We start from the raw sequence: 15,840 nt of genomic DNA on the forward strand, positions 1-15,840 counted from the left end.
GTCCATCACAAGAAAAGCTTATTTATGTAAAACTAGAAAATGCCCAGACTTCATTTTCTTTACTGTGACTTTAATAGTTACTGGCAGGCTCCCATCAATTATACAAGGTGTCTAATCTTTAGCTTTACTTCCAGACAAGTTCACCAAATCCAGCAACAGGTGCTGAAAGAGATTTTGAGTGTTGTAGATTCACTTTCTGATCAGAATGTGCAAGTCTCTGATGAGGCAGCAGGGCAAAAAAATTAAAGCGATCCCCCATTTTCTTAGGATTCATTAACATATCATAGCTTTGAAGCAAGTGTTTGTGCATTGCTGTGTCACTTGAATTCTGCAATAGCACCTGAAAGAAACAATTCATGTTCATTATGCCTTTACTCCTGTTCCTCCTCTCCCACAAAATAAGCCTTATACACAGATTCTGTTCTACACAAGGAAGATCAGGAGAACTGGTGATCAAAATGGGGTCTTATACTGAAGGGAATAGAAATGTTACCTAAAATTACTTTAATATAAAAATGCCATTAATTATGATCTGCAAACATTTAATTTTAATAAAACCTGCAACCAACTCACAGTACAGAGAAACAAGAGGGTTTTTACATAAAACCTACTTTTAATGAATGCTTAGTGTAGCAGCAGCACAGAATCATAGGACTGGAAGGGACCTCGAGATGTCATCTAGTCCAGTCCCCTGCAGTCAAGGCAGGACTAAGTATTATCTAGACCATCCCAGACAGGTGTTTGTCCAACCTGCTCTTAAAAATCCCCAATGATGGAGATTCCACAACCTCCCTAGGCAATTTATTCCAGTGCTTAACCGCTTTGGCAGCTAGGAAGTTTTTCCTAATGTCCAACCTAAATGGCCCTTGTTGCAATTTAAGCCCATTGCTTCTTGTCCTATCCTCAGAGGTTAAGAACAATAATTTTTCTCCCTCCTCCTTGTAACCACCTTTTATGTACTTGAAAAGGTATGTCCCCTCTGTCTTCTTCTCCAGACTAAACAAACTCAAATTTTTCAGTCTTCCCTCGGATGTCATGTTTTCTAGACTTTTAATCATTTTTGTTGCTCTTCTCTAGACTCCAATTTGTCCACATCTTTCCTGAAATGTGGTGCCTAGAACTGGACACAATCCTCCAGTTGAGGCCGAATCAGCACAGAGTAGAGCGGAAGAATTACTTCTCATTCTTGCTTACAATACTCCTGCTCATACATCCCAGAATGTTTGCTTTTTTTGTAACAGTGTTACAATGACTCTTAGCTTGTGATCCACTTTGACCTCCAGATCCCTTTCTGCAGTACTCCTTCCTAGACAGTCATTTCCCATTTTGCATGTGTGCAACTGATTGTTCCTTCCGAAGTGGAGTACTTTGCATTTGTCCTTATTGAATTTCATCCTATTTACTTCAGACCGTTTTTCCAGTTTGTCCAGATCATTTTGAATTCTAATCCTATACTCCATGGCACTTGCAACCCCTCCCAGCTTGGTATTGTCCACAAACTTTATAAGTGTACTCTCTCTGCCATTATGAGGTGTGTGTGCATTAGTAAGAGTGTCTACATGCAATCACTGGACCCCACCTGCAGCCGGACATCAATACCCATATTCTTTAAGAATTCCTGTTGCTTTAGAGGTCCCAAGGTGGCTACTCTTCCCTGGGTCATGGTTTGGAGATAGCTGAAGTCAACATCTGCTGTCAGGTCTGCTGTACCTGGAGCTATTAATACATCATGAAGTTTGTGACTGCGGAAACTCTGAAAAATTAAGTTACAAGATAACTTAAGCCAGTGCACACCTAGGTGGCAGTCTGTCTTTAGGCCAAGGAATAAGACGTGACAGGCAAATTGTGTTTTTAAAGCTTACTTTCTTCAATTACAGAAACAAAAACTCACTGATAGAATCAAAGGCCCACCTCACTCATCCCTTCCCTTTTGACAAAGCTCCCCATATTTATTTAGAGCCCAATTCTGCAACTTCTACTTGTGTAAACAGTCCTTCACCCAAAAGTAGTTTCAGTGACTGTGGCATAGTAAGGAGGTTAATAGCTTTTCGTCATGGGTTTTCCTTGGCCAAATCTCTTTCAGAACTTTGGCTGCTTTCTATAGTCATTGATCTGCTGACGCAGTAAGGAGTGAAAGATAACTGACCATTTTAACTATCCAACTTACCCTGAAAGTGTCAGTCTTATTTCCATTGTGACCATAATCAGCAATCAGTGCAGCTCCCCCATCCTCTTGAATACGACACGCAAGTCTCTGAATGAGGATGCCAGCATCAGGACATACTTCCACGTGATCTCTTGCTTCTTTACCCTAATGCAGGATGTAAGGATTAAATGCGTAAATCAGCACACAAAAAGTAACTAGCTGATTTGGAGCAAAAACATTTTCTTTTAGTTTGTCTTGTACCTGTTTTCAGATTGTTTTATTGTACATGGAGCATACCCCATATTCAGCTGTTCTAGGTTACCCTAGCAGTTTCTTGACGTGGTAATTCATTCAGTTAATAATTTATATGAGAAATGTATTGTGGTGAGAGAGAAGTAGTGGAAAAAACCCATTGTACAACTCAACTTTCCCCCCTACCCGCCCCAGAGTGGTATGAGGAAAATTCTCTAATGAAAATGAATACTAGCATCAGGCTGTCATTACTATGCCATTATAATTGGAGGTTGAAGATACTACTTCAGCTACCTCTCGGTCATAAAAGGACCTCCTCAGATGAAATATCTCCCCTTATGGTCTTAACCCAAAAATATTTTTGGGTTAAGTAGTTTTAAGTTTGAAATTTTGCTTCACTCAGAAAACATAGCTTTGTTTTTAAAAGCTGAAACTGGTTTAGAAAAATGCAGTTATAGTCACTTAAATATTGTAACGGGCATATCCAGGCCCATGTCAGCAGAACAGTCAAGCATGCTATTGCACATCTGAATTTAATGATTTAAGACTGTCAAATAACAGGATCAAATGGAATTTAATCAAAGATTATTAATTACTACAGCACTATGCAGTACATAATACAGAAAGAAGAGATACATTATCACCCTGGGCGTAAAGAAAAGAGCTGGCTTCTGCCTCTCTCTCCCTTCTAAAACTGGTGAGATGCCAGTAGTTTTGCATTCTCCAACCTATTTTTCAAGCCCTCTATTGTTCATAGGGTGAGACACAGAAACCCCTTTTCTGTATGGAAAAATACTTTCCCATGATTGATTTTGCCATATGTTTTAAGGTTTTCATTTATGTCATTACTTACAGAATTTCCTTTATTGTATCTGTGTTACATGATTGATAAGCAAAAAAGGAATTCTTATCTGATTATTATTTCTAGCAGCTGGGACAACCAGCCATTGCCAAAAACATCTTTTAATTGAACCCCATTTCATCATTTCAGAAAGCATGTGCAGTAACATTTGCTCCTGATCAATCAAGCAGTCCTGCTTATATTCTGTAGATGCTTTTGGTAATTTGAGGGGCTCTCTTTCCTGGACATCTATTTTCCCACAGACTTGGAGGTGCCAGGATGGATTATAGTCTAGTGCTCAATCATAAGAAATTACTGAATATAGGTCACTCAGATTATGGACCAAACACTCTAGACTTACTATCCAAATACACACTCAGTACTGTGAAGACTGAGAGAATAGTTAACATGTAAATTAAATTAATATTAAAAGAAGGATTTACAGGATTAATATGTACGGACAGGTACCAACAATATGCTTAAGAGCTTTGCTGATTCAGAGCCAGTGACAGGGAGGGATGGTTTTGGGGGTAACATGCTAGCCTGGGCCTCAGGAAGTCTGGTTTCAAGTGCCAGCTCTGCCAAAGATTTCCTGTTTAGCATTTTGTGTCCCTTTGCCTCAGTTCCCCATCTGTAAACTGATACTTTGTCTATTTAGGCACCAGCTCCGCAAGACTGGTGCATGTGTTTAACTTTATGCCCTATGCGTAGTCCCATTCAACCCCACTCAGAGTGCATAAGGTTAAGCACCAGCAAGACATTTCAGGATCAGGACCTTAGAGCGTAAGCTCTCTAGGGCAGGAATTGTCTTTTAGTAGGTGTACATACAGCACTTCACAAAGGGGGCCAAGAGCTATTGTAATGCAAACCAAACAACATAATGCATTAGAGTTACTACTAACTTCACAAAGACGTACTAGCTTGAATGTTCACAAGAGCAAACAGTCTTTTGCAAGCCAGCATTACATATGGAAAAGGAGAGGTAAGTTGACAGTAAGGTTTTGTAACTATTAAGTGCTCCTGCTTATTACTCATGAGGAACAAAGCTCAACATTTTTCCTGAAACAATAAAACTTAAAACTGTGGCAGTGACTTATGAGGCTAATAAACTCACCCGATGATATAGTATGAAGTAATAGATCCTCAGATGAAGATGCTCTGGGAATCTCAGAAATAACTGAAGAGCCAGTAATAACCAGATGCTTGAAAGAGTAGGGCACTGCTAATTTGAGGTCATTCAAGTAGACATAATCTTACCTGTATGAAGTATTCTGTAGCAGGGGTAGCAGATGGTGCCAGAACAAAACACAGTTGGTCAGGAGCTTTTGGATCTATATCAATCAACACTTCGCGCCATCCTTGTTCTGTTCTCTATTTAATAAACCAAAAATATTTATTTGATGTTCCAAACTGTAGCCCATCAGAACTCATTAGCCTATGTATCTATTAGATTTAACTAAAGATTTATCAAAACACAGAGATGCTTTTACATTTTTATAACAATATCAAATGTATATTGGACCAATATCTACCCGGAATCCCCAGCCAACTGTCTTTAGGGAAAGCCTGGTAGATTGGTCTGGTAGAATGCTCTGAGGTCACTAAATGCAGGCTTAAGTACATCCACTGAGGAGTAAGTTTAAGAGTTGGCACTTCATTGCCAAATTAATATGAACAGCCATCTCCAGAATTTTATTCAAGTTAAATAAGCAAACGATTCCCATAAGAATCTGGAAATATTTAAATTTCTCCTAAAACCTTAGAAGTCTTTTTTTATTTTTTCAATAAAACATACATACAACATAGTATCTTTTCAATCCTAACTTTTTTTTCAGTTAAAGTATAACAGTAGGTCTTCCAAATTCAGTTACAATTTAATATATATTTCTGTAAGTGGTAGGGTTAGTAAACAAGCCCCAGTCTGGCTTGGTAATGAGTTTCATTCTTCCACATACCACACATCCCTTAAACAGAAAGTCACACACAATGGGCTTCTAGATGTACCTGAAATTTATGTATTGGCAAGGCATCAAAAAATTCATGTGCTAAATAAAAGCTAGTACCTGTTTAAAAAAAAAAAAAGTATAAAATGGTCATCAGTGTTTCAACATAAAAAGTCATTAACAATCGTACTTTGTACTTCTAACACCGCTTTCCATTTGGGAATCAAAATGGACTTTATAAACAGTAATGAATTAAGCTAGTCAACATCACTATGAGAGATGCAATTATTATTATAACCCATTTCATTTAACTAAGGCAGAGATTCATTAAGGACCAAATTTTCAAAAGTGGCCACTATCTTTGGATACCTCCGTTTTTGGGTTGCCGGCTTGAGCCTGATTTTCAGAAGTGCTAGGCACCCACAAAGTGCAGATGAAGCCAATGGGGCCTGCATGCATTCACCACATCTGAAGACCAGGCACAAAGTGTGTCAAGAGGGACACCCACACATGGAGGACGTCAATCTGGGCCCAAATCTTGTTCAGGCTCACAAAAGAAGTAGGGGTTATTTCATACAGAATTACTTTTCTAACCACAACCACACTGCAGAGAAGTTCTCAGTTATAAAAAGGTTACAAATGAGTGAAGAAAGCCATCGTTACAGTAAAATCATAACTACCTTGTGGTACATCTTGCAGCTCTCGGTACCAGAAGATTGGAATTCCAGCCTTGCTAATGCCTTTCATGTAGACAGGGGATGTAACATCAATCTCTGATTGTATCTTCCCGCCTGTCAGTGTCAATGCTTGGATCTCACTTAGTTTGGGGCTCACCTCTACCAGATGAATAGAAATGTCACATTTATCGAGTAAAGTGCCCAGCTGGTTAAAGACCTGTAAATAGAGAAAGAGGAATTCTGTTAGAGGCAGTTGTGTGCTGCACTACTGTAAACTTAGGTTACGAGTTGATTTTAACTGCTTATATTGTTGGAGACTGAAAAATGTGAAGGGAGCATATCGGGAGTTAAATCCTGGACTCACTGACTTCAATGGGACCAGAATTTCATCCTTGGTCTCTGGGGAGGAGGGTACTCAGCTCATCTAAGGCCTCATCTTGTCACCCTCATTTATGTGACTATTACCATTGGTTCAGGTCACTAGTCAGCAGCAACAACAGGCGGGGGACTGTAATCTGAGCCCCACCGCCCAGAGTTGAAGCCCTCGAGCTTTGGCCCTGGGTAGCGGGGCTCGAGTTTTGGCTTTGGCCCCAGGAAGTCTAAGCTAGCTCTGGCGACCCCATTAAAATGGGGTCCTGACCCACAGTTTGAGAACTGCTAAACTCGAGGATGGAAATGCAGACCCACAACCTCAAGAAGAAGTGGAATGAATGAAAGTGTATTGAGAGTAACAGGAGTCTGGCATAAAGAAGCAACTTCTTTGACACCTACAGCAAATTTTGCTTTTGGAGTACAGTGGTTCACCAGCAATCTCTGATTTTTCCAAAGTAGGACACATGAGAACAATGTATATTATACACTCCACAGTCGTTATTACATTTGCCTTTTTTTGTGAATGAAGGAGGGGGAGCTCCCACTATTTCCCCTGGAGTACTGAATTCCAATAACGTTCCTTTTGGTTGGTAATTCAATTAGTACTTATTAGTGAATAATTGAGAAACAGGCATTACATCTGAAACGGTCTGATATTCCAAGAAATGATGAGCCTCTGCCATTCCCACTGGAGTAAACAAGAGTTCAGGATGCTGAGCACCTCTGAGGTTCAAGCCTGTAATACTGTCATGTTTCTGTAGCTCACATTAGGGCCTCCTAATTACAATCAGCAACATTCATATAAACTGCTTATGACCCTGAGTAACTCTTTTCTATAAGTGTATTTTAATGGGATAGTCTTACACAACTACATTGAGGAAAAGGGTATTACAATGGATTAGTGATGGATCTGCACAATTGTGCTTCTAGTATCCAGTGTTCTCATCTCACTTCTGAGCCCCCCCAGTTTCCTCACTAAAATAACAGGAATACAGAGAGATATGCTCAGGTAAAATCCTATGTTGCAGTCTAGTAACCAAAATGCATTCACGAGATAAGGAAGTTTTAACACGTATTATGGAATTTCATTTTTAATTTCAGGTTTCAATATGTTAGCTGTGTGAGCCAAAGAGAACTCCAAACTAGTAAACTCAGACATACAGAGAATATTATATTATTTTTACGTACCCGCAAAATATCATCTGTAAGAGTGCCCCTACCTGGGCCTAGTTCCACCAGTTGGAGAGTTTTAGGTTTGCCAGTGGCCATCCATTCACTAACATACCATATTCCTATTAACTGTTGAGAAGAAAATACACAAAACTTACTAGAATTTATAGCATTAGTGATACATACACCTGCATTTCACTTACAGAAACCAGAACATTTACATTATTTTACCAGTCTTACAGCATAGGTCTGTGCTGAAAAGTGGCTATGTAAAAATGTCATTCTTTTACTTAGCAGCCAAAACGACCCCTGAACCTCTAGAGGGAGAAGATCTGATTACCGTCAGCCCTGAAGAACTAAAACAGCTCTGGGAGACTGACCTGGATTCTTTTCTGGCTTGTGCATCAAAAGAATTGTTAACTAACTATCAAATGCAAGTCACTCGTGGATACCAATTTAGTTACACATAGGCAACCATCACTGATACAATGCCTTTTCATAAGTGCTACTGAAAGCAGAATTTGGCCTGTACGTTCTTTATTACCGGTAATGATTCATCAGTCAGAAAGCATGGGATCTAAAAGTCAAGTTGTGTTCTGAGTTCAAGCCTGGAAGTTACAACAGTTTTTTACTTATGAACCAAACAAATTTGGTATGAAAATAATTTATACACAATACATGTGAAGGCCCCAAATGCTTTTTTCTTTAAACAAAGTCACTTTTCAGATGTGTGTTTAGTTTTGCTTCTCAGCAAATGTTATCAGCATTGGTAACGTATATGACCACATGTTCATAAATTGTATTTGTAACAGTATGTTTTAAGGATGAAAGAAACATTTTAAAAATTAATTTTATATATTACCTCCCCAAAGATTTGACTTATTTCAGGTGAAGTAACAAAATCCCCTTTCTCTCCTAGCATGTCATGGTGCATATAGTAACCCTAAAGTAAAGTAAAGAGAGAAATGAATAATATCACATTTATTTTCTGATTACTGATACGTAAGCCTTCATATTCCCCTGAACTTTCAAAATTAAATCACTTTACAGTCTACTGAACAAATGTAGTCATTTTAATCCTGAAAAAAATGAAACAAATCCAAAATACCCCACAAAACTCCTCCTATGGAAAATGGTGAGGGTTTGATTGATGCAACAACAAATTTTACATCAAGGAAAAAATAAGAAATGAACTTGGGTTTGTAGAAGAAAATTAGTAAATGTTAAAACAATTAAAACATTGATTTTTATTACTGAGCTTATTTCCCCTTTTTATGAGTCCCTAGAAATCTGAAACTGACAGTGTTCTGTATGACAGCTTAACTTTCTACGATCATTTGATTAGCATGGGTTAAAATTACAAAGCTGTCAGTTCCATTTGAGAGAGTCTGATTGGTACAGCACTCAGAATTAATTATTTTGCAGACTTTACAACCAACTAAAAGAAGTCATTCTTCACATCACAACAGAATTGAGCATTGCCATAATAATTAAAATTAACAAGGTGGAGGAGATGATGCCGCCAAGCTAACTAGAACAGAGACACATCCACTAAGATATTAAATAGCTAAGAGGCTAGTCAGGAGAAACCTGATTGCAGGTGCTTCTTCCAGAGATAATGCAGCTGCTGATGGCCGAGCAATGCAAGTGAGAGGTGTGCATCTCATATTACAAAGGAAAATTTTGCCAGGACTGAGGAATATCTCACTAACGAACCCTCCTCCCATCTCTCACCTGCCTCCCCCAACTGAATGATCACAGCGTTTTCCAAGGAGGGAATTTTTTTTGTAGTTTTCCTAACATCTGACACTCGTGAATATTTCTGTAGGAGACCCAAATGGGTGAAACTAAGTTTTGTGGTGCAGTTTCCCCAAGGGCTGTGGTGGAATTCCAGCATATATGATCCTATTATTCCTCTAAAGGAAGGCATGCACACCAAGTGACACTGGCAGCACCTTCTGGAGCCCAGAGAGTTGGGAGGAGGACCAGACAACCCGATTACACAGGCACATTTAGGGGTCTACTTTGCAAACCACCCTTCCGCTTCCCATCTCCACCCCAACTAATGCTTCCCCAAACCAGTTCTAGGAAGGCAACTGTGTGCCACTGTTAGCTGTGTCGGTTACTAATTAACAACGTGATATGTGGGCACAAACAATGCGATATGTGTGCAAAGCCAAACATTAACAAGTTACCAGCTTGGTTACAAACTGTATTATGAGCTGGTCTAGCTTGTCTATTAAAAGAAACAAAAACATGCTTTGAAAGAGGGGAGTTTATCAGATGTTAAGGGTTATCCTAGCAATGTGTTGGGATGCTGTCACCTGGTTCACCCGAACTGCATTCAGAAGCGCCATGCTGCGCACGTACCTTCACGGGATTCGTTAGGACTTCCCGCATATATTCAGCGACTGTAATAGGGCCAGTTGCCTTTATTTTGAACATGAGGTGCTTTAGCAGCGGAGTCACCGGACTGCTGTCTTCTGCTTTGCTTCCGGCACCGAAGCACTGGCGTCTCCACGCAGCCGGGACAACTGGAGAAGCGTCAGGGGAAGAAAACACACGGACACCCTCACTACGGGAAGGACTGTCATGATGGGACTAGCTGACTGAGCGCCTGCAGCTGACTTTGCCAGTCGGGTAAGGGGGACCCCGGCCAGCTGCAAGGCGGGGCGCGGCTCGCTGGGGCTAAAGCCTTGGCCCGGGCCAGACGCCCGGGGAGGCAGCGCTGCAGACACGGCCCCCGCGGTGTCCGGGCCGCTCAGAGCGCGCGGGCTGGCAGGCGGCTCCCGAGCTCTAGCGTGGCCCGCTCCCTGCTGAGCTCGGGAAGCGGGCTCCTTTTCCCCCAACGCCCCCCAGGGGCGCGGGCGCGGAGAAGCAGCGGGGGACGGTGGGGGTCAGAGCGCCGTCGAGACACGGCCGCAGCGCTGGGCCTGGCTGTTACCATGGTGACGGAGAAGTCGGTGTCGCCAGGAGACACCGAGGACAGCCGCGAGCAGAGAGCGCCCTACAGGCAGCCGGGTCATGTTTGCAGCGTCCGCGCCCCTTGACCTTCCACCTTTGACCTGACGCTGCCAGTTCCTGGCTGCTGTGAATGCTCTCTCCGCCCCGAATACAGGCTGGGGCCTGATCCCTAGGCCGGGCCAGAGCACAAGCGATGCTTGCACCTGTGAGGGTTTCCCTGACTTGGGCGCGGGCCCCCCTTTCTCCCTTCTCAGGCACTGGAACCTCTTTTACTCTCTAGCTATCTTGCCGGACCTGCCACCTCCCCAAGGGCTCTGTCCGGAAGTCGATGGAGCACATGCGCGGGGTGGCAGAGCAGTGATGGCGGCGTCAGCGGTGGTGGGTTTGAGGGAGCTGGACGAGACTGATGAGGAGGATGGCGCCGAAACCGGCTTCACGCTGCAGGAGGTGCTGCGCCTGGGGGGCACCAAGGTGAGAAAAGGATTTGGGGAGGGATGGCAGCGCGCTGCTGGCACGCGCGTGAGCACGTGGGGCCCTGAGAGTGCGCAGACCCCCCCCCGCCGGAGGGGGGGGAGCGCGCGCGGGTCTATGCCCCCGCGCGGAGGGTTGCCGGGCGGCGCGAGGGGTGAGGCGGCCTGGAGGGGGCGTAGCCGGCATGGAGCTCGCAGGCCGGTGACGCTCCCCGACGCACCGATCTTGGGGGGGGGGGGGGTGGAGGGGAGAGAAGCGGTTTGTTTATAAGCCGCTATGGGGCCGTAGCGGTGCCCAGCCAGAGCCGCTCTTCGTAGCCGCGTGACAGCCCAGCCCGTGGTCCCCTGGCGCGCGCCTGTCCTGTGGGATCGCTGTGCTACTCTCTGAATCCCGAGACTGGCCCGTGGAGGAAAACCGCAGCCACGATGGGTGGTTTTCCGTCCGTTATAGGATTTGTGCGGCGCCTGTTCGCGTTGCTGCTTGCTTTTCTAAGTATTTTTCTGTGATTTTGTGTGTGTGTGTGTGTGTGTGTGTGTTTGCTTCATGCAGCAAGATTATATCATGCTGGCTGCTCTGGATGAGACAGAGGACCTAGTGGATGGTGGTAAACAAGGAGCAATTGATGACCTGGGGCAAGGTGAACTAGAAGAATTTATAAAGTCACTGGGTGTGTGCAAATATTCAAAAAAATTCATGGTGGTAGAGGAGAAGGAAGAAAAGGACAAGCCAGCAAAGAAAGAGAAAATCAGCAAAAAGGAAACTAGTGCCTTTTCACCAGGAGGAAAGAAAGAAAATCAAGTCAAAGAAAACAAAGGAAAAGCACAGATCAATAATGGCAAAGATGGGAAAAAGAAGCCAGCTCAGCCTAATGAAGAGCACATGCCTACAGTGCCAGTGGTAAAGAAAGAGAAACAAGAAGAGGTGTTTGAATTTCATGCTAGGCAAGTACTGCTGATCAAACCAGGGGGCAAATGGTATGATCTAGAGTACACCAATGAATTCTCTTCTGAGCAACAAAATCAGGTGTTTGTATCAAAGTATAAAGCCTTGGCCCAAAGACTGTATCAGCAGGAGGCAGACCTGTATAAGAGTAAGACAAATCTTCAGAAGGGGGCCTCCTCAGCTTGGATGAACACTGTTGTGTCATCAGGTACGCTAGCTGACAGAATGGCAGCCATGACCCTTCTTATCCAAGATGGGTCTGTCCACACACTCCAATTTGTTGAGACCCTGGTGAACCTTATCAAAAAGAAGGGCAGCAGGCGTCAGAGCCTAATGGCTTTGGATACTTTCAAGGAGCTTCTCCTCTCAGATCTTTTACCAGATAATCGTAAACTCCACACTTTCTCTCAACATCCTTTAAACAAACTGGAGAAGCTTTCGAGTGGCAACAGAGATTCAAGGGACAGGCGATTGATATTATGGTACTTTGAGCATCAGCTGAAACACTTGGTGGCAGAATTTGTACAGGCATTAGAAACACTGACCCACGATTCTCTGATGGCAACTAAGGCTCGAGCCCTTGCAGTTGCTTATGAGCTTCTCTGTAACAAGCCAGAGGAGGAGAAAGCTCTTCTTGTGCAGCTGGTAAATAAACTGGGAGATCCTCAAAACAAAATAGCCACCAAAGCCTCTTATCTTCTGGAGACCTTACTTCATAAACATCCAAACATGAAAGGAGTAGTGTGTAATGAAGTGGAGAGGCTTCTCTACCGATCAAACATTAGCCCTAAAGCTCAATATTATGCAGTTTGTTTTTTAAATCAGATAGTCCTCAGCCATGAGGAAAATGATCTGGCTAACAAACTGATAACTCTATATTTTTGCTTTTTTCGGAGTTGCATCAAGAAAAAAGAAGTTGAATCTAAAATGCTCAGTGCTCTTCTGACTGGGGTGAACAGAGCTTACCCTTATGCTCAGATTGGTGATGAGAAAGTGAAAGAGCAGATGAACACTCTGTTTAAGGTGCTGCATCTTGTGAACTTCAGCACCAGTGTCCAGGCCCTGATGTTGCTTTTCCAAGTAATGGACTCTCATCAGACTGTATCAGATAGATATTATGCAGCGTTGTACAAGTAAGTGATAAATTCTCTGACTTGGTGGTCTAAATTTCATTTTATGAAATGGTAACTGTTAACTAAAAATGCTGTTGTAGAAACACATGAAGGACTTTATTTTGTCATTAATGGCCTCTCTGGTCAGTTTCCAATCTTCCTGTGCTAAAATTTTGGACATTTGTTACTAAATGCTTACCTATGTCCATCCCTCCTATAATGCACATTGTAAAAAAAAAATGGCAATGACATGACAATCACACAGGTCATCAAAACAGAACATTTAAACGTAACCCGTTGTTCATGTATCGTTTTCCAGTTGCATGTTTTAACCCCATACTTAAGTTTGAAACTTATTGATAGTCACCTGCTTCTGTAACCTGTATTCTAGCTGTCTAATTTTTGTTATAATAACAGTTGGTTAAACTCTTGTTTCCATACTTTTAAGGGGGGCAAGATGTTGAGCCTCCATGGGAGTGGTTCTCAACCAGGGGTACACAGAGGCCTTCCAGGGGGTACATCAACTTATCTAGATGTTTGCCTAGTTTTATAACAGGCTACATAAAAAGCACTAGCAAAGTCAATACAAACTAAAATTTCATACAGACAATGACTTGTTTATACTGCTCTATATATTATACACTGAAATGTAAGTAAATATTGTATTCCAGTTGGTTTATTTTATAATTACATGGTAAAAATGAGAAAGTAAGCAATTTTTCAGTAATAGTATGCTGTGACACTTTTTTGTATTTTTATGTCTGATTTTGTAAGCAAGTAGTTTTTAAGTGAGGTGAAACTTGGGGTACGCAAGACAAATCAGACTCCTGAAAGGGCTACAGTAGTCCTGAAAGGTTGAGAGCCACTGAGTTAGACTACCCTAGAGGCTCTGCATTTTAACCATCCTTTTTGGAGCTGACTGTTAGGAATTTCCTTCGGAACCTTTATATGTCACTTCTTAACTGGCCAAGGAAAGCCACTGATTAATCCAGGGCTCTCATTCCCCTTTGTTCCTCTTTGTGCAAGACATGCTGCTTCTGCAGTGCCTTCTAGCCCTAGCTAACCTGAAGAATAAGACAGTGGAATTCTGATTTGTCACCAAGTGTTTGGCCTGACTGTAGAGTGCTCCAGTGGGCTGATCCTTTTCTTTCCACTTTTTAAAATAGTTGTTTCTGTTCTTTGAAAGTGTGAGGAGATTACATAGATCAATTTATCCTATTCTTTTTGACATTTTAAAACCTGATCATGAAGTTTTGCTTTCTATTGCTTTCTATTCCAACCTTTTCTTACACACAGGCTGTTTCTCTGTCACCTGACGGTTCAGAAATGGGTTTTTCATGTTAAATATTATATATAGATGTCCCAACAGTTGTCATCGTTAACAATTTAGTATTTACTGTACTATTTTCTTATACGGTAGAATAAGAAGTAACTACTCTTTTAAATACCACTGTGTAATATGAAAAGGTAAAAACACTATAATAGGATTATCAGCAACATTTCCTTCTATTTACCTATGTTTTCCACAGGAAGCTGCTGGATCCAGGGTTAGCAGCATGTTCAAAGCAGTCCATGTTTCTTAATCTTGTTTTCAAGTCTGTGAAGGCAGATGTTGTGTTGCGGCGGGTGAAGGCCTTTGTGAAAAGATTACTTCAAGTCAGCTGTGGACAAATGCCACCATTCATTTGTGGAGCCCTGTATCTTGTGTCTGAGATTCTGAAAATAAAACCAGGATTACGAGTTCAACTACAGGATCATGTGGTATAGTGTGACTTTTAACAACTTCTGTAATATTGTGTTGGGTCTCCACTTACTAGCTTTGCTGACACTAAAACCATTGGGTTTTTTTCCAGATCAGTTTTTCTTGACAAGTGATTCTTGTCCCTTTGGCTTTATTAAATGTATTCATGAACTTCTCACTAGGAGTAACTAGGAATAGTTGATTTCTCATCTGGTCTTTTCCTTAATATACTGAAACAATTTTATATGTGGTGAAAAACAGAACAGATTTGTATTCTAGCCAGGCCCAGAGGCTCCAGTCGGGATCAGGGGGCCTCACTGTGCTAGGTGCTATGTAATCATCCTACCCCAAAGAAGGTTATCTAAATAAACATTTATTTGTGTTTCACATATTTGTTCCTCCCAGTCCTCTTGGCTTCACCTTTGTTGCCTGCCTCAGCTTTTCCCCTTCAATCGTGCCTGGAATAGCCTTTCATGTGCGTTCTCTCCTCCTTGAAATTTACTTTTTCCAGGAATATTTCCTGCTTTGTTCTCCTTCCCAATAATCTCTCTACATCTTTACATTTCCTGAACAATTTTTCCTTGATATGTGTTTGTCTTGTCTAATTTAGGGCCCAATTCTGCTTCCTTTGAAGTCAGTAGGAATCTTGCTATTGACTATAGTGGGTAAAAGATCATGCCTTTTATTTGTAAGCTGTTGAAGGCAAGTATTTTGTCATTATTTTGCAAAGCACTGTAAATTATATTTAGTGATGTTCCAGTATCGATATTTTGACTAGAAATCACTGACATGGTTTGATCAGCGTGTCAACCATTTAGTCTTCACAATTCTTTCATCCACATCTTAGAACAGGGTAGCAAGCATATTTCATACTACTTGGGTAATAATTTAAAGTTCTCAGTGGACTACGGTTTGCTGTGGAATTAATTTAAAGATGATCTGCACATATTTTGACAAAATGATGTAAAACAAGGGTATACTTTGAATATAATCCCTGAACATTGCAAGACTGGTGATTTGCAACCACCATGAAAGCCTGCCGGATCGTGGAACCTGTTTTCTTCTGCGCTAGGGATTGGAGGAATGGTACCACTAAGTCCTGTTGGTTTTTATGTGATGTTATTTTGCCTTTTCTCCTCTTTGTGCCCTCAGCATTAAACTGGCCCCATGTTTCTGTGGGATTCTCTGATGATTATGACCTGACCTGCT

The 15,840-nt window shown here is 41.8% G+C and overlaps 2 protein-coding genes across 4 annotated transcripts in view; one reads left to right on the forward strand and one right to left on the reverse strand.

The window, feature by feature from the left end:
* On the reverse strand, positions 1-10,629 carry NDUFAF7 (NADH:ubiquinone oxidoreductase complex assembly factor 7). Of its 3 annotated transcripts, XM_007057946.4 has the most exons (10): positions 10,346-10,629; positions 9,772-9,935; positions 8,264-8,344; positions 7,420-7,530; positions 5,863-6,076; positions 5,244-5,302; positions 4,497-4,610; positions 2,168-2,311; positions 1,580-1,753; positions 1-340 (listed from the first exon to the last, which is right to left on the reverse strand). In XM_007057946.4, the coding sequence occupies exons 1-10, from the start codon at positions 10,425-10,427 to the stop codon at positions 125-127; spliced, it is 1,359 nt and encodes a 452-aa protein (XP_007058008.3). In that variant the 5' UTR covers positions 10,428-10,629; the 3' UTR covers positions 1-124. The 3 variants fall into 3 exon arrangements, with proteins under 3 accessions (XP_007058008.3, XP_027676291.2, XP_037751331.1); XM_027820490.3 differs by lacking the exon at positions 1,580-1,753; XM_037895403.2 differs by lacking the exon at positions 10,346-10,629 and having other exon boundaries at positions 9,726-9,843.
* Positions 9,903-15,840, forward strand: part of CEBPZ (CCAAT enhancer binding protein zeta) — a 26,226-nt gene continuing 20,288 nt past the window's right edge. The window contains exons 1-4 of the mRNA XM_037895396.2: positions 9,903-10,041; positions 10,646-10,836; positions 11,386-12,911; positions 14,420-14,651. Coding sequence (XP_037751324.1) covers positions 10,726-10,836; positions 11,386-12,911; positions 14,420-14,651 — 1,869 coding nt within the window. The 5' untranslated portion in view covers positions 9,903-10,041; positions 10,646-10,725. The remainder of the gene's footprint in view (positions 10,042-10,645; positions 10,837-11,385; positions 12,912-14,419; positions 14,652-15,840) is intronic.

This window comes from Chelonia mydas, chromosome 3 (assembly GCF_015237465.2).
Source record: "Chelonia mydas isolate rCheMyd1 chromosome 3, rCheMyd1.pri.v2, whole genome shotgun sequence".
NCBI classification, from domain to species: Eukaryota; Metazoa; Chordata; order Testudines; family Cheloniidae; genus Chelonia; species Chelonia mydas.